The sequence below is a fragment of the Phaenicophaeus curvirostris genome, chromosome 6, assembly GCF_032191515.1.
Source record: "Phaenicophaeus curvirostris isolate KB17595 chromosome 6, BPBGC_Pcur_1.0, whole genome shotgun sequence".
NCBI lineage: Eukaryota > Metazoa > Chordata > Aves > Cuculiformes > Cuculidae > Phaenicophaeus > Phaenicophaeus curvirostris.
The window spans coordinates 37,628,271-37,647,004 of NC_091397.1; the positions used below are offsets into that span (position 1 = coordinate 37,628,271).

Here is an 18,734-nt window from a genome sequence, read left to right on the forward strand (position 1 = left end):
TGATGGCCATCATGTGATGATGGCAGGCTGAGGACTGCAGTTTTCTTATCAGGATATACTCTTGAAAAAAGCAGTTGGTTTTGTGGTTTTTCAATATCCACATAATATATAAGTAGATAGATGTGTTATGAACATTATAACTTCTTATACTGATTTGGTGTTCTGTTGGGGTTTTTTTGAGAAAACATTTTTAGTGAAACAATTAAACAACTATAATGAGATGCTAAAGAGACCTATATTGTATTGATCAATGAAGCAAATAAAAACACCTCCTCCTAGTTCACTTGTGTGAATGCCTCTGTCTTCAACAGTTGCTCAAAAGCTCCATGTAAAGCATTTCTGTGCTGTGTTGCTGAGAGAAGGAGTCAGAGCAAGTGCGCTCTGGCCTTCAGCACAGTACAAGAATATTTTGCAGCTGACTGACAGCTGCTGGGTTTGTGGTCCTGCCTCCTGAGGAGCATACCTGTGCTAAGGGCTGTGGGGAAACAACAGGATTTTGCATCCCATAGTGGATCCTGAGAAATCCCAGATTGCTCAGATAGTAGTGGTGCTGCACCACCAGCAGCAGACATGCAGGGGTTTTGCCAGTGTCTTCAACCTCCATCCCTCATTTTTCAGATTGCTAGTTCAGCCCATAGAACAAAGTGAAGTGAAGTGAAATGAAGAAGGTGTGCTTGTTTGGCTCCTAAACAGGTTACTGCCTGTTATTCAGGGCAGGATGGTGTCCTCTGACTGGGACAATCTCTTCCATTACAGGTGATAGTACAAAAAAGATAGCACAAAATATTTCAAGGAAAAGAAAGGAAAGAAAGGAAAAATAGGAAGGAAGGAAAGAAATGGAAGAAAGAAAAGAAAGGGAAGAAAGGAAGAAAGATATGCTGGATGAGATTAGTAGAAGCAGTTCTACTTCCATCAAAAGCATGTATAAAATTCACAGAATCACAGAATTACAGAATCACGAGGTTGGAAAAGACCCACAGGATCATTGAGTCCAACCATACTTATCAATCACTAAACCATGCCCCTCAGCACCTCATAGTTTCAGTGCCTACAATTCAAGCTTACAATTCTAATACCAAAAAGGTGTGTTAGTTCTTAGCATTTTATCCATTATTACTACAACTTCAACAGTTTTGAGCCCAAATGAAGGTCTAGCAGCAAGCTGCTGAATGCTGAACCCAGCATGGGTACATTACATTTCATTCATTAGAGGCATACAAGCTTTGCTTTATGTGGGATCTGCGTAAATACTTGAATGGAGTCCTTATCTGCAGAAGCTTGCTCCTAGCAAGTTGTTAAGCTCATTAATAGGGCAGAAGGAAGATTGTGCTCCTATAATTTCCAGTTCAATTATTACAGACTGCACAAAAAACTTAATTTTACTTCAGTCCAAGGCAAAACTCCAACTGGTTTAATGGGGCCAAGATGGCACAAAGTTAATTTCCCAACACAACATAAAAACTGTAAACTCTCCCAGAAGAGTGACTTCAATGGAGTCCAGACCTCAGGAGGTGAAACTCTCCATTGTCTCACAAATGCAAATGATGTTTCTAATGAAGCAGCCACTAGAATAAGGTGCATTACCACAATACACAGAAAATGTTCTTGGTTAATCAACTAAAGCAATACAATTATTGTTACACATGGAGTTTTGACATCACCAGTATGAACGGAACAACTTTTCTTCTTCTGGGGGCAATCACGCAGATACTCACTTTCACCATGACTATTTAGGCTGAAAAGGCATTAGGAAAAGAACTTTTTTTAAGTAATATTATAGTGAAGAGAGACCTCTTCCATTATGTAAAGAAAACAATGCCAAGATAATGTCATAGAGAGGAACATTTGTGAAGCTGGTAATCAGTGGTCAGTATCTATTTAATTTACAGTAAAAAAGATTGTTTCAATTCAAGCCGTGTGCAGCCATGAAGTGCCTCTTTGAATGTAATTTAATCAAAAGCCCATTCATTTGTAGGTTTCCTACTTAATAGTGATGAAATATCAGAACAATAATTGGTAATATCAGGAAATTTTGAAAAGGCAGGCGAGAGCTGCCTCTCTATTATAACAGTCCAGTGAGACCACAGAGGATTTATTTTTGTTCAGCAGAGCCAGGAAATTATTAACATAAAACATGACAGAAAAGGCAGAGAAATCTTCCAGCAAGGAGGCTTTGAAAACAACTTGAACTGAATCCTCTTTTCATTACATAAACTTTTATCCACCAAAGGTGTGATGCATATTTAAATCAAATACCACAAATTTCCAGCTGCAAGCAAGCCTCCATGAGGATCTTGTGGAAAAGTAATAGCGAGGTGTTCACTTTCTACAGCTGCTGTCACGAATGCTCTTATACATGTGGAAGGAGGACCGTAGACGTTGTGAAAGCAGTAGTGTGGGGCCCACAGAAGGTGCTTCAGTAATAGTAAATCCAATCTTTCACTTAGCCCAAAGTAAAAGCTACTGATGCAGACCTCTAAAACCAGGAGACAGAAGGCCCTCCTTTCCCCTCAGATCCCTCTGCTTCCCCTCCAAATCCTCCTCCTCAGGACTGGGATTTTTACAGTCTCCCTGTTACAGTAGAAAGGGAAGGAGATCATGGTGGTAGGAAGATGTGATGAGGGAAGTGTGAGCACAGTCCAGTCCGTGTTCCAATGCTTTCTTATTTATGTCAAGTGGAACAGATGGTTTGCATCCATCTAGACCCTGTGAGACACCATGCACCTGTCCCTAAAATACATCCAGGCTTGGTTCAGGATCAGCTGTAAATGGTTTTCATGGACTGGAGAGCAAACCTGTTTTGCTTCCATTGTCAGGGTGCATAGAGAAAAAAAAGAGATCACTGTATCTCTCTCCCCTCCATGCATGCTATTTTTTAAGTTATTATTTTTAATGATCTACAACAGACTTCAGAGACAGGTTTTGTGAACGCAAATGCTGAGTAGGGCTGGCCACCCATTTCTGAGCAGCAGAACCCATTCGCCCCCATCCTCAGCCAGCACAGACATTGTTCTATTGGGGAAAGGGAAATCCCTTCCTTATCCAGTGTTGGGAGATCTGGAAAATCATATCTATGGATCGCTGCTAGGAGCTTTGTAAATAGCCACACACAGGATTTTACAAGACAGACTGGAAAGAAGCTTCTTGCCCTAACTCAGCTGTGTTAGCTTCTGCTAGCAGTAGTAGTTAAAGCCACCAAGCTGATTTCAGATGAAAAAGTCAAAAACTTGTCTGTGCTCCTGCATGAAGCACATCTGTTGACCAAGAAGGTCAGTCCTAATGGAAACTCTCTAAAGACAGAAATTATCTCTCTGCTTTGGAGAATTTTGCAAATACATGTGTCCCCTTCCTAAGGCTTTTTTATTCATGTATGTACAAAATTTACAATAGTCTTGCATGGTAATGTAGCACCAGGAAGGTGTTGAAGTCCTTTATTTTATATAAAAGGGCTTAATTTTAGTCAGAAGGGGAATGGAGGATTATTTTTTGCTACTTAGTTCTGAAAATAATTCTTTTTAGACAAGACATACTCGTTTCAGAGAATTAAGAGGCAGTGTGAAAACGGTGCTAAATCATGCTTATTGGCCCTCTACAAGATTTGAGAAAGGCCTAGATAAGAAAATCCAGCTGGCTGCATCCTTGTCATGGCTGCCCTGGTTATGGCCACCTCTTATTTATACCTCAGCAAGGTATAAATGATAATGTTGTGATTGAAAATATCAGTGTTTCCTCCATCTAATAAAACTGGGAAAAGGGAATAGTTTTGTGTGGTTATTGATTTCCAGCTGCTTAAACGGTGTTTACAATATTTCTCCTTGAAAATAGCCATGTGCATTTCATTCCCTACTTGCTTGTTTAATCTAATTTAATCAATTGTTTCACACCTGTTTCCACTTATTTAAAGCAAACATTATCTGCAACATAACAAATATGAAGCAACATTAAAAGTAATTAATCTTTATCCTTGAAATGTTTCTCTTGGAGTGGTGTAATTAAGAGTCCAAGCCATAAAAATAATCAGATATCAAGTTTATACCTTAAAACACAAAGAGACACATAACCTTCTTCTGAACAGTACAGGTAGACTTGCTTACAGATGCTCAGAAAGGAGAAGTAACAAAACTCCTAAAACTTTTCATAGGAGACTGGGAAAAAAAAAAACCCTTTTCTTTCATTGAAATGTGATGCTATCTTAGTGAATAGTGAATTAGTGGGAAGAGACAGCTTCAGAGGATAGCAAGCTGGTATTTCTTAAGCCATACTAAAGAGAGATGGATAGATTCCCTTTCACTTAACCATGGAATTTATGCCCAAGCATGTATAACACTAATACTATATGCCAGAGAGTGATACATCCAGCTAAGTTCCTAGACCTCCTGCTTATAGTGAAAATCTTGAACGAGACTCAAAACCATAAGGCAATTAAAAAAAATACAAACACCTTCGCACTTTTTTTCTTTCCCTTTAATAAATTCTGAGCTCTTGCTGGTGCCAAGCATGCCATCCAGAAGGCAGGCAGAGCCAAGGCACTGACCACAAACACTGTCTGCCTTCTGCTGCCCTGGGCTGTAGCAAAGCTCTCCCACAATCCCAACAGGGTAGATAGTGGACTCATCCCAGGGCATCTTTAAAAAACAGATTATAGACCCTCCTTTCTCCTCTGGAAAACATAACCACTGACAAACATTAAGAAGTAACAATAGCCAGAGTTTCACATGCATGCTGTTAGCTAATAAATTAATTCAGCAACATGGGATTAGTGCCTGAGCAGCTCTGTGTTTTACATAGCCTCTGAGTCTCTCCAGCTGCCCTAGACTTTTGGAGTTCCTACCTGGCTTCCTATAAGGCCTTTATCCTTTTTCCTTGTATGATCTAAAGAGAATAATTCACTTATTCCTCCAAAGGGCTTCAGTGACTAGGACAAAAATTTCACCCTGTGGACTCAGAGAACAAAATGAGAAAGGTCTAAAGACCCCAAATTAAGGTATTTTAAAATATATATATTATTTTATTTTTCTTCCAAATTTCCTTTCCTTATTTCTTTCTTTCAATGTCTGGAAATCCCCAGTGAGCCTGACATAAGTCACTAACTCATCTGGTTTCTGCAAAAGTGAGCGCTGCCAGATGACAGCTCACGCTTCACTGACGATGTTCTGTCATCTGTCGGTGCTAACTATGGATCAGTGTCTGTCTCTACAGCCTTTTTAATAGGTACTTTATTATTTTGACACATTTCCTTCCCTCTTGTTAATCTAGGGATTAGCAGTGACACGTCTAAATTCATGCTTAACTGTGTTAACATTATCCCTCTTGTATTGAATTTGCTGCATCCTCACACTGCTACCTGCCTAGCAGAAGACCAACACATCTACTTGCTTAAATATTCCCGCTGAGACTCTCTGAGATTCTCTTTGTGGACTCTAAAGCTTTACCTGCCAGACTGGCTGCAATACAGAGCACAGAAGTGACTGAATCTGAGACAATATTACATAAAAAAATCAACGCCGCTCCCGTAGCAGAAATAAAGAATAAAACAGTAAAGAAGTAGAACTATGAACTAAAGGGGAAACACTAGCAAAAAAGTGTCTACATAGTCATACAGCACATAGGGAGAATCATGTATCCATCTGCCAGTCCTAGCCAGGATCTGCAAACTCATTCTGACCTGATACTCCTCTAGTGCCATTGTTGACTTTTCCTCACCATGGATAGATGGCTGTAATGAGTTCCAGGGGCTTCATTGGGTGAGAAAGTAGTATCGACGACCTTTCCTGCCTTTCTTGTAGATTCTCAAGAAAGACAGAACACCCTTTCCCAACAGCTGTTCTGGCACATGAGCATGGCCCCTAGCACAGGGACCTCAGACTTTCTGCTTTTCCTTTTTTGAAGCCACTTATACATTTGACTCTGTGTTCCTCTTTCTGATCAGTCCTTTTTTTCACTGTTCTTCTCTTTCTTCTTCGTCCTCCTGTCTTCATTCTAGTTCTTATCTTTTGTCAGTCCCATGTCTCCTCCTTCTTCCTTGGATATTTATTTTCCACTTGGATAAAGAGAAGAGACTGCATATTGCCCATAACCCTTCCAGTGTCAATAGAGGAATATTTATAATTGAGTAAAGTCTTGGATTTGGTAAGAGTTGAACTCTAAGGAACGACTCAGAAGATGGAAAAGAGTCTGAGGCAGAGCACTTGTTTGCAGACTATGATGATTCTGCTTATTAGCTTTATTCTAGAGTAATTCAGAAAGAAGAGGACAAAAGCTTCAGTGTCAGCTCTTTCCAGTGAGCTTGGAGAATGGCAGCAGAAATGAGTAGCTATAATAAAGCTGATTTTGTAAATTGGAAGGGAAGAGAAAAAATGTCCTGGAATTTCTAATAACATCAGAAGGAAATGTACAAAGTTGAAAATTCAGAAACTTCTGTTGGCATTCAGCTAGGTCTGGGTGGAAAAGACTAAGGGAATGGAGGTACTTCCTGGAAAGAAACGACAAAAGGGGCTGGAAGACTTCAGTTCAGAGATATTAGGCTCTTTATGCTTATAGAATCAGGAGAGTGGTAGAAAAGGCAAAAGCAGGCCACCTTTGCATCAAAACCTGCAGTTCCAGAGCTAGAAACATCAGAAGCAGGAGATGAGCTTAAAACCAATAAAACAAGATAGTTTGCACAGCAAGGAGTGAATATCTGAACTTTTTGTTTCCATAGATAATAGTTGAAGTTCATGGTAGGAGGGTATGAAAAGGATTAGATATGTTAATGGAAAAGAAGGAATAATAATCCCTCTGAGTGGGATGTTGGATTAGATGATCTCAAGGTCTTGCTCAACCTGTCTTCCTCTGATTTTGTAACATTAACTGATGCTAACAGGAACAGGCAGAAACATCCATTGTAATGTCCCATATCTAACTGTTGTGGCTTCTGTGGACACACAAGGAGAGCAGCCTGCAAAAAAAAACCAGGCTCTCCCCCAAAAACATATCCTGGTTTCTCTGTCAAAGACAGAGTCCTGTAACAGGTAGTATGGCCCTGCAGCTCATTTCTTACCTTCTTAATCACTGGGTGCTATATCAAGGACCGCAATAGCCTTAAACTGACTGTTCTTCTGCTTTATCTTAACCTGACTGTGGTCTTTTACCCCTTTACTCGTCTGTGACCCTGAAATGCCTATAAGTGTTCTTGGGAAGAGCAACAAGTGAATTTATTTCCTCAGGTTTTTGAGTGAGGTGTAAGTCAAGTTATATATTTCATTGAAGGAACTCTCTGTATCAGATTAATACCTTCAGGCTACCTTTAAACAGATGAATCGATGCATAAATTAACTTCTGCTTCATCCTTCCTTTGTCTAGTTTCAGGTCTTTCATTTCAGATCCCTTGTTTTCACTATACTTACTTGACTGTTGCTCTTTTTTTTCTGCATCTGCCCCTTATTTTCAGATTCCCTTGTCCCATCCATAGCTACAACATTTCCCCAGTGCTGGCCACAAGCCCCTTCATTCACCTCCTGCCTGGGTGGCAGTCAGCCCATTGTGCTTTTGCAGCAATTGATACCCAGTGTCCGTCCGTGAGGATGGACTTGCTGGGCAACAGATGAATACAACCTGCTGACACCACTAGGCTATTGCATCAGCTCTTATAATGAGATTTCTTTGGCACCAGCTGCTCCAAATTTCCCCGTATATCTCACTCAAGCTCCCCTCTGCACCCAGCCACAAACACACACTCTCTCTCCTCTTTGGGTTAGCTCACTAGGCCAAAACTGAGAAAAGCACCTCTTGCATTTGCTTAGCCTGGTCTGGGATGACTTGGGTGACCTTGGTTCCACTTCCATAATTGTTAAATGGGACAAGGATACAAGGAGTCCAGGCCATGCTGTTTCCAACATGCTCTGCTCTGAATAGAGCAACCCTAGATCTGGAACAGCTCTCCTGATATAACAAAAGTAAAATTTTCTCATTATTGCTATTCCTTGTAGATAAAAAAATAAGGGCAGTAGAGCCCTTATGCAGGACATTACAAGAGTGTCATTGATACAATAGATCCTAATTTTAAAGTAATTAGTTTTTTCTCTTTTTTTCATAAGTGACTGTAACTATTTCCTACTCCCCATAATTTCTCTCTCCGTCAGTATCTTAGAAAAACCTCTGAAAATTCAGGCAACCTTTAAAAATCTAATTCAGCAGCAAGAGAATATTTAACTACAGACTTCTCTCCCCCCAACGCACCTTGTTTCATTGTAGGTCTACAGCAGCTTGACTTGAGTTGTCTTTTGGAAAGGAAGCTCTGTAGGTTATAAAAGGTGTTGATACAAAAAGTGATTTTCAGTATCAGTGTATCCTACTGTAACTTCACAGACTGGGAGCTCACCTAGAGCGATCTTCCAAGAATTCAAACAGTAAAATTGAAATACACCGGAATATGGAAATGTCAAGGCGGGCACCATACTTATCTTCATCACCCAGGACCATCATCTTGCTCCTTTTTGGGACCCCTAGCAGCCTGCCACCCTTGACATATGTGTGCTCTACCTAAAGTTCTTCTAATAAATACTTACTAAAGCTATTCCCGGATACTGTTGGCTAAGTAGAGAGCACAGAAGAGCAGGAATATTTTTCCTGTCTGTGTATTTGCAGAAGGCTTTTGCAGGTGACAGGGCCAGAGCTTGCCAGTGACATGCTAGAGATACATGTACCAATATCTTTAGGTGAGACCCCAGGGAGTCCTCACACTCCCATAGGAGAAGAGGTGAGGGAAAAAAAACTCTTCTTAGCTCCTGACTTTTGGTCTCTCCTACTTCTTGCCTCCTCACTATTTCTGTGACTATCATTAATAGAAAGTCTAATGTCCTAACAGGCTTCTTCTGTATTTTAATGGCAGGGAAGGAAAAAAAATCAGGAAAAGGCTGCCAGTGTTCTGCATTGTTTGTCATACTAATGAATGTTTCCCATATAAAACTTGAATAGGCTCAATGGGACACACCTGTGTCCCTCTTACTAGCTGTGATCTGTGCTAATTGAGTGAGTGATGTGGCCATTTGAAAGACAATAGAAAAGAATTAAATGAAGATGGATTAATTCAAATGCACCTCTCCAGCAAGGTGAAAAGTACCGTTTCATATCATTGTAATTCCTGGAAGTCTCAGATGTTCTGATTCTGCCTTTTCACATTTGATAGCAAAATTGCCTCTTTGTTTGTGCTTCAGCCTGTTTTACCCATATCCATTTCTACAAGGAAGATCAAAACCTTGTTTCTGGAGCAGAGGGAGTTAAAACAGTCAACAGCCTTATAAAGTGACACTGCAGCTGTTTCTTAAGTAGCAATGGATCTTAATGAAAGTCTGCTCATAAAATTATTATTGCAGCAGCAAGTAGAGGTCCCAACTGATATTAGGCCCCTATTGTGCTAGGCACCGTATGAACACATTAGGAGAGAATAACTTCCCTGTGAGGAATTTAAAACCTCATTAGATAAGACAGAAAGAAGCTGTGCCAGGAATAAGAGTCCCCATGGGGTAAAGAAAAAGGCCCTGGTCACAGAGAAAACACATGGTAAAGCCCAGAATAAGACCCCAGGTTCCTGCCACGTGGGTTCGCTGGCAGCCCCAGAGGAGAAAGTAATTTGTATCTAGCAGGTCAGGACCAGTTTATTCCTATTGCTGGAGGCCAAAATGTTACACCTTTCTTTTTTCTTATTTTTTTTTTTTTTCAGACACAAATTCCAGTCCTGCACAGGGAAAGCCATGGGCCTGACCTGGGGCACCTCATCACCATGTGCTGGAATGTGATATTGGGACTGCATAGATTTGGGCTGTGCATCCAGCAGGAGGGTCAGTGCCACGTTGAAAGCCACTATGGCCATGTTATTTGGCTGTCACACATCCTCTCCTGAGCCCTGCCTTCTTCTAAGCCAGTGTCAAACTTTCTTTGTACTTGAAGTTGGGAGGGGCTGAATTCCTAATATACTACTTCTCTTGAAGTCCGTGGTAGCATTGACAATTAGGCAACTGATGCATTAACATGCTAGGGATGCTCTGATGTTTATTCATGTGCTGCTCTCGAGGGTTTATTGAATTGATGCCTGGTAAAGCAACTAATGGGAGCCGTTGGCAGGGTACCTTAGATGGATTTCCTTATTATCTCTCTAGATTTTATACTCTCTAGCAAAATCAATATTCAAGCTGGTGCAAATGCAGCCTCTTAGCTTCAGGGTTTAAAGATTTATGGGGCATAAGGGAAAACCAATGAATGCAAAAGACAATATCAAAAGCAAGAACCAAGTGACACAAATTGCTACTGAACTAGGTTGGGCAAACCCAACCATTAGTTTTTGAAATTTTTGTCTTTGTTAGGGAACCATTTTTTAATTTGTTTCGCCTTGCTGCCCAACCCTGGTCTTTCCTCGATCCTGCTTTGATGAGGCTGCACATTGCTCTGTGATCAGAGCAAAAGAAGTGCTGAGTCCTTAAAAGAGAGTTACAAGAATTTCAGGCTGCAGTTTTAGGTTTCTGCAAGCAAGAGATGCTGAAAGAGCACTGGATAGTGGAGGGAAAAAACATGAGGCCTACCTACACCTTATTTACCTTACTTTTTCCCCATAGCAGGTCTGATCTACATTGCATGGACCTTTGTGGGGCCTCAATAGTCCTGTGAAACAAAGCCATTTCAGTTTTGGTGAGGTGGAACACAGAAGAAAACAGTCTTTTGTTCATATACAGGGCCAGTTTTCTTCAGATTTCAAGCTTGCAAACTGCCTAACACTAATGCTTTTCACTATTAATCTAGCCTTTCTCAAAAAAATGACACGTTGCCTTGTGAATCTGCAAGCTAATTTGCATGGTTTTAGCTAGCTAGGGCAATCATGATACCGATCAGATGTGTTACTATTTTCATTAATTCTGTGGAGTTATGATTAAGATTTCCCACCATATTTGCTTGTGACTGCCCTAAAGGGAAACAAATGACAGAGTTTAAAATATTGGTAACACTGTGAGGTTAAGTGGGTGCACAGCTGGATCCCATGCTCACCAGGGCTACCCCTGGACTTTCTTGATCACAAAATTACTGTGTATTTTCTTTTCTCTCTCATCCTCAACAGCAGAATTATGAGGCATAGTCCACCCATCTTCGTAACACCCTTGGAGGAGTTTTGAAGTGAAATATCACTCATTTTGCTCTAGGGTAAGTCAGAAGATTTTCCCATTGCCTTTGCTTAGTATGTTTTTTATTGCTGAAAGGTTACAGCTTAGCTGTTAAAACATTGAAAACTTGGAAGGTTATCTAGCTATAAATGCAAACAGGTTAATGATAACAATATTTGTGAGTGCCTAAGTGTTGCATATGGGGGAACATTATCCCATCCATAGCTTGCATAATATGATTTTATAATTAAATTGAAATGAAGAACTGGACTGCACATACCAATCTAGACAAGATACAAATCAGAAAGTTTTGTTAGCGGGAGTAAGATTCAATCTTGATCAAGAACACAAATGGTAGTATTCAAATGGCACCAGAAGTCCTCCATGATCTTTCTAATCAAGACTAGGTGCCATCTGCCAATAACGTCTTCTGTACATGCGGATGGCCAGACCATAGTTGCAGCATCGCATACCTACAGAGCTTTTATGCATCTTGCTGCAGTGACACTTGCAAAAAACTTGTTTCAAGGGAAGAATCACAGCCCTGGTGTGGGCGAGTAAAAGAATCTTCTTAGCTCTCCTGTCTCCCAGGAGATCTTCAGCACTGGCATCATTGTTTATGCTTCATCAGGCTTTCCATTTGCCTTCCTCCCAAGACTGAGGTACAACAGCTGTAAGTTCACAAGCCAGTGGAGGGAGAAAACACTAAGCCGAATTTATTGCTTGTTCCACCAAAACGTAGGTGAAGGATGCTTTGGTCTTGTTCACATGCTGCCTAAAGATACTGTCACAACCAGAAATCTTAAACACTTCATAGTGTGGAAGTTGTGTACAAATCCCATGTGGGGTCTCAAGAAAGGGGCAAATTTCAACCAGTAAAATGCATGGCCCAGCAGGCTATGGAGGATCTTGTCAGTTCCTATGCCATGTACCTCACTCCCCCAGTCATTTTATTACCCTGAACATCTGTGAAAACGTGGAGGTACAGGGAGCCTGGAGGCTGCTCAGCATGTATGATTCCATTTTCTCCTTAAACATGTGCAAATGCTACCTCTATTTGCACCTTTGCAGAGCTGTGATTTGCAACACCAGAGCCTAAACGACACCTAAGATCCCTCTAGAGCATTAAACAAACAAGCCAGTAGGACATCTCACAGTCTGTGAAGTGCTAAATTGAAAGCAGTAGTACAAACTGAACTGCTCCAAAAATGAACTAGTTTGCTATGATCCAAAGCTGAGAGGTCTTTTCTCATGGCTTTTTTTTCGCATGAACCCAGGCTTTGCATACTTCCCAGAAAACTGATCAGGATTCTGATCCAAGGTTTATAATGTAGAAAATCTTGTGTTTCTAATCTCATTTTGGTTTTAATTGGATTTATGTGAAGCAAATATTGAAAGGATGAAGGCATCCAGGAGACTATCCACAGTAATAGTTAGACAGAGTGGGTATTTAACATATTATACACTGTCAGTAAGCTTCTGGTTTGATACTGGTAGTAGTATAAGGCTGATAAAATTAGTCAGAGGCAAGTTAGTAGCAAGTTAAAAGCTAGAAAATGGCTAGGATTATACAAAGTAGTTTAGGCTTGAGGATTAATATTGGTTGAAGGACTGTGTTAAAATAACTGGCTGTAAGGAGAATACTTTCTAGTAGTACCTCCTGGGCTGTCTGCAAGTTCTTAAGTTTCTTCTCCAAAATAAGCCCTCTCCTATTCCTTTTAAATGACTTTGCAAAGAACAGCCCTATCCCATGTGATTGTCAATAGGAATGTAGTAAGTTTTGTAATCACAGAATAGCAAAATGCACAGTACCTCTCTTTGAAACACCCTTTAAATATGTCTGCTTTTCTGCTCAGTCATCTCGGAGCAAATGAAACTGCTGCAATCAGAACCTTCCACAGTGCAATGTTGTGTTCATTTGGTTTTGTGATATACCATACATTTCAGGAAAGAGTACACTATTATTAAAACCGAAATCCATCAGTGTGTTCTCTTTCCATCTTTTCCTTCTGCTGAATCATTACCTAAAGAATTTCAGAAAGATTTCTTCAACTGGAAAAAAAGGGAAAAAAATGTTACTTTCCTTGTATGTTGAGAGAATGATCAAGACTAGTCTTAAAAGGAAATGGGAGCAATAGATGGCAAAATATGATCTCAAATATTTGAGTACTTTTCTCCTCACTGCCTATTGTTTGCATTATTTTAACTGTGTGCTAAAGAACCTGAACCTGTTTGATAATATCTGTGGTAGTATCAACACAAATCAAGAAAGCATTTCCTCCTCTGGTGTTGAGATGAAGTTTATGTAAAATTTAACCCTAATTGTTCATTTAAGAGCACGATCAGACCTTTAAAAAACTGGGGCACATGTTTAGGTAGAAGAGACTATTAAATGATAAGGCAGCTATCTAAGTGTTTTTCTAGGCATATTTTATACTTAGAAAGACAGGAAAACAATTTTTTGTGGTTATATTGTGACATCAGATCAGTCAGAAATGCTGACTTTGAATTTCTTCAAAAAAAACCACCCCAAACCTTCCAGTTCAGTGCCCTGGCTACCCCTGTAAAACTGGAAAGTGGTCTCTGCAGATTGAAGTCGTAAATTACTAATTTCACGTAGTGGGAGAGGGTTGAATGTACTAATTAGTTAAACAGTTGCATTCAAAGTTCAAACAACCCAGGCAAATACCATCCATGTATTTAAATGTTCTTCTGTCTGGAGCATTTAGATCATTGCCAAAGCTCACTGAGAAATATCAAGGCAGGTTCAATCCCAGTTCTACCCATGTTGCTTATGCAGACTGAAGGTGCCCTGAAACATAGGCTCCACCCCTTAGAATGAACACATGGCTTAGTGGAAAAAACATCCTGACCTAGGCTGTGGCAATGAGAGAAAGAATAGTAAAAAGATATTGCAGGTCAGCAATGCCTTCCACTTAAAACCTTGAGGGTGAGACTGAAACATTTTCTTACATTGTGTAAAAATGCTTTAAAGTCCAGTTTTGCTTGGGGAGGTCCTTTTATTTCCTTTTTACTGGTAGAGAGCTCCTGTGGGTCAGACTCCGCTAAATTTGGCTCAGGTGTTGTCCTAGTAGGAAAGTGCATTGAGGGTGGCCCTGACTGCAGGGCAGAAAGTGAGCTGCTTTTGCTAGGAGATCTTTGGAGCACCAATTTTGAGCATTCACTTTGAGGATGCACAGTGTCAGTAGCATCTGGCAATGCTTGTTTATTCTGGGCTTTTCTTTGTCTTTTCTGATCAGAGAGTCCAAGCTCGGAAAACAGATGGGATTGTTCTACTAGTAATTGGTCCAGCTGCTGCAGAGAAAATAGAAGGAAAAGCATATTGCAGTAATAAAAATATAATAAAAAGAATCAAGCAGCATACACAAGAGTATACGAAGCATGCCTACTTGTTCTGCTTGGTCCGAAGAAGACATGCAATATCTGGCAAAGGAGATGTTGCTATAAAGAGGAGGGGAAAGGCAGAAAGAACATTTTATCAAACAGATAGATTTAATTGTTTAGTGGAGAACATCCAAGTGGACTTAAGTCTGTGACATTCAGTCTTCAATCTTGCAGTCTTGACACTCTAAACTGAGTTTGTCAGTTAAATTAAATACAAGTAACTGATCCCTTGACCAAATTTTCTTTACCTTTCCTTATCAAACAGAGAGCTGTTCCAGAAAAGAATCAGAGCAGTAAACATTTATCAGTAATTCAGTACACTAACTGCTTATTCTGGAAATCACAGGACCTTTATAGAGCGGAGAAGAGTAAAGTCACTTCTATAAGTATTGACACTTTTCCTGGGTGGTTTTGCTCAAGCAGCTTAGTCAAAGAGAAAGAGAGTCAAAGATGTAAACCATAAGACTGTTACCAGAAATTCTCTTACTCTAGGCACTGAAAGATTTACTCAGATGTACCTCAGAGTTAACACTTTGAACTCTGAATAGTAGAACAGACTTTAAACTCTTCCCATGCAACCCAGAGCAGTGGCTTGTGCAACATACCATAAGGATGCTCTCCCTGACCTGGCAGGCTTGATCATTCAGCCAAAATTCCAGTTCTGCAACCTCCTGACGAACGGCTTGCCTTAAGAGTTGCAGGTGTCTGACTTCCTCCCTGTGGAGACAGCAGTGAAAGCACACTCAAGTGAGCAGTGAACACCCTCCTCTTCCTCAGCCCCAGAATAATGCCAGTATCTCCCTCTGTTGCAGTCTTGGTTTTACCCATGATCACATGATACCTTACCAAATAATAAATAACAGCCTTTGTCTGGTTGCCACTCATTTCTTGGATTATTCCAGTTGCAAGATCAAACACATTGTAGTTGCATAGCCAGCTTGAGTTCAGGCAGGTTTATCACTTCTAATTTATCACCAGCACAAAGACTGACTAAATGCCCTACTTTCAGGCTACTCAAGACTGGAACCCTCTAGTAACTTTTTGTGAACCTGTTGCTTCTCAGTAGTCCCCATGAACTTGGGCTGAGGCCGTGAAGAGCTAGTTCAATTTTTCCTATATCATTATCCCACTATGATATGAGCACTAAGTACATGGCCTAAAGGGACTGGTTTGTCAGAGATCGCTCCCACCTCCTTCACTGAACCCAGGACTCACCTGGGACACTGAGCTCTAGCTGACTGAAATCTGCTCCTGTGATTCTATTGCTATTAAAATATAGTAGTTTTGCACTAAAAATCTAGCCTGCCTCAATGAAGCAAACATTCCATTCAATGTGCTCCTGTTTAAGAGCCCCCAATAGTGTGGGGAAAAGGCAGACTTTCCTCTGAGCAAAAATCACATCACAATATATTTCTCCCCCACCTGTGGGATGCCCACAGCTGTACCTCACTAACCAGAAGTGCTCTGGTAACATGTGACCATATGGTAACCATACGTTTTGCATATGCCCATTAGCTGTTGTTGATGTTAGCTTTGGATTTAGGTAAGTGTGTTGGGCTGCCGTTACCTTCCTTCATCTGGCATAGCACTGGAAAACAGCACCTGCTGTTCAGTTAGGTGCTGTTCAATCTCATCCAGCTTCTCCTGGAAGCAACGGCAGGAGATCTTCATAGCTTCTGTTTCATAGAGGGTACACTACACAGAAAAGTAAGAAGACACCACACTTTACTACTTTTCTTTGAGTACTTTGATGTTTAATGCATTTGAAGCAAACAGCCTGAACGGCATGGACCCTCCTTTTACACACAGCAGGGACTTTGTGAGCAGGTGCCATGAAAGTCCAGTCACCTCATTTTCTCCTAAAGAATGTAGGATTAATTGTTGGCACTACTTAAGCCAATGAGAATTTATTTTTTGCTACTGAAGAGGAAAAGGACTTTGATCAAAGATCTGATGCAATGTGCTAAATTCTGATGTTATTGTGCTCTCATCAGACATTATGTTTGAACAGGATGAGTTTCTGTAGCACAGGACTAATACAATGGCAGTACACCAGTGACATGGAAAGAACTAAGTTTCTAGCCACATTAAAAAGTTTTCATTGAATTTCACACCTTGTTCAGGGAAGTAATGTCATCAGCATCATCCAAATGATTTTGGAGATAATGTTATCTGCCTTCTGAAAGCATGGTCCCCTATTATGTTGAAACTACTCTGAGTGCAAGAAGATGTTTGGCATGTTCCCATCTTGGTAGATTTTGTTGTCTTGAAAGCCATGTTTAGAAATCTGCACTCCATGTTTAGAAATCTGAAAGACAGTTTAGAAATCTACACTCCACTGTTGACCACTGTAACTGATAGGGAACAAGAGGCATGTTTGCAAATCATAGAAGTGCCCAGTTTCTTTGGATTCCTGCAATCATGTCCTTTGATGATCCCTGTATGTCTATGAGCATGAATGCATCCCTCAGTTCCAGCAAGGCTGAATCCTGAGGAAACCATTCCTGCTGGAGAATCAGCCTCAGCTAGAGGGTAAAAGTTGCTCCCTATGCATTTGAGAAACCCCATTCTCAATCTCCATTTCAATGCAGCTAGTATGTCAGGGACAATCCTGATGTGTGTGACCCAGGGAAAACTGGTGCCATAACAGTGAATTTAAAAAATCTAGCACCAATAGCTATGGGATTGCACCAGAAAGGGCTAATTAGAGACTAATAGCGGTTTAATAGGGCTAGTCCTATGACTGCAGTGGAGATGAGTTCTCCTAAGTCTCCACTCCATATGGAGCACAACTGATGCTTTTGATGCTGTGGGTCAGGGAAGCAATTGCAGCCTACTGAGGCAGTCAGGTGTGGTATGAGCAACTACAGGTTAAGTGTTGGCTGAAGGCCCATTTGTCCCCAACCTCAAATTTTAATCTTGTTCCTCAGACAGTTCTCTTGTTTCTAAATGGGAGTTTGTGGGGCACAGGTGAGCAGTGTCCACATAGTAATAATGATTTCTCCCAAACACTGTGAAATCTGAGCAGAGGGAGGAGTTCTAACCATCAAAAACATATACCCAAATCAACTGGAAGCTCTCCTGTCATTCAGGTGACTAGGAAGAAGTCAGTGGGCCACAGATGAATTTCTAGTTGCTTCCTCAAGGCTAACAAAATATAGAAAGGAGCATTGAAAAGACACAAGAGGCATAATGTGTGTAGGTTTGGTAAGAATTTCTGTCAGCCCTTGTGGATGAGGTATGGGCAGCTCCCCTGACACTGACTCTTTGGACGTACTGTAGAGCACAATTTCACATAGACTTAAGTCTTGGAAGGAATATGGGGGCAGGCGGGGGGGTGGGGAACAGACTATTCCAGGACTACTCTAACGCAAGACTTTGTTTAAGGTAAGGTGCATGTAAACAGGGTAAATCTTCTATCAGTTGCTTTGTGGTGGCTGCATTCGCCACACATAAACTCAATTAAAAAAAACCTCTCCTTCAATGCAAAGAATAAAGTAGGCACAGCTGTATTCTCTGCAGAGTGACTAATATTCAGTTAATTCACTCTCTTATTGCAACGTGACTTGAGTGTCTAGTCACATCCCTAAGAACAAATCTTGGATAACAGTTTGATGAAAAGTCTGTTCCTCCTTCATTCCCTGTCCACAAACTAGAGAAGAAAAATCACTATTACCCCCCTTAAAAGAGTGATAAAATAGTAGACAATATGCTTCCTTGTCCACCATAAGGTACTGACTCACTGCCATCTTGTGGCAACAGCAAGATAGCTGACAAAAGATGTATATATACTCTTCAATGCACTGTTCAAAGACAAGACATTGCAGATTTATATATTCAATGATGTGGCAACATAAAGTTCACCAGTTTTTCTATCTGGAACTTTTATCTAATCATTTTCTTCTTTAATTTGTACAAAACTTCACATTTCATTTCATTATGAAGAGCAAAGAGAAGAGGAAAACCAGAAATGCCTACAAACTAGCAGGAGGTAGGCTGCTCCTTCCACATTTTTCTCATGATGCTAAAGCTTTCTTCCCCAACACACTCTGAGTCTTTTACAACTTTTGGGAACTTTCATCAATTCTCAAAAAAGTGAAATAAAGTACCTGGTGGCTTTTTACTATTAGTATATTTATTGCAAATATTCATCTTAGCAGGACTTCTGATGTAATGCAAGCTTATTCTACCACGGAAAAA

At 40.5% G+C, this 18,734-nt stretch overlaps 1 protein-coding gene across 1 annotated transcript in view; it reads right to left on the bottom strand.

The window, feature by feature from the left end:
* Positions 1–14,065: 14,065 nt before the first annotated feature.
* Positions 14,066–18,734, bottom strand: part of ITPRID1 (ITPR interacting domain containing 1) — a 39,216-nt gene continuing 34,547 nt past the window's right edge. Inside the window, 4 exon segments of the mRNA XM_069859821.1 lie at positions 14,066–14,095; positions 14,097–14,444; positions 15,140–15,251; positions 16,102–16,229. Coding sequence (XP_069715922.1) covers positions 14,066–14,095; positions 14,097–14,444; positions 15,140–15,251; positions 16,102–16,229 — 618 coding nt within the window.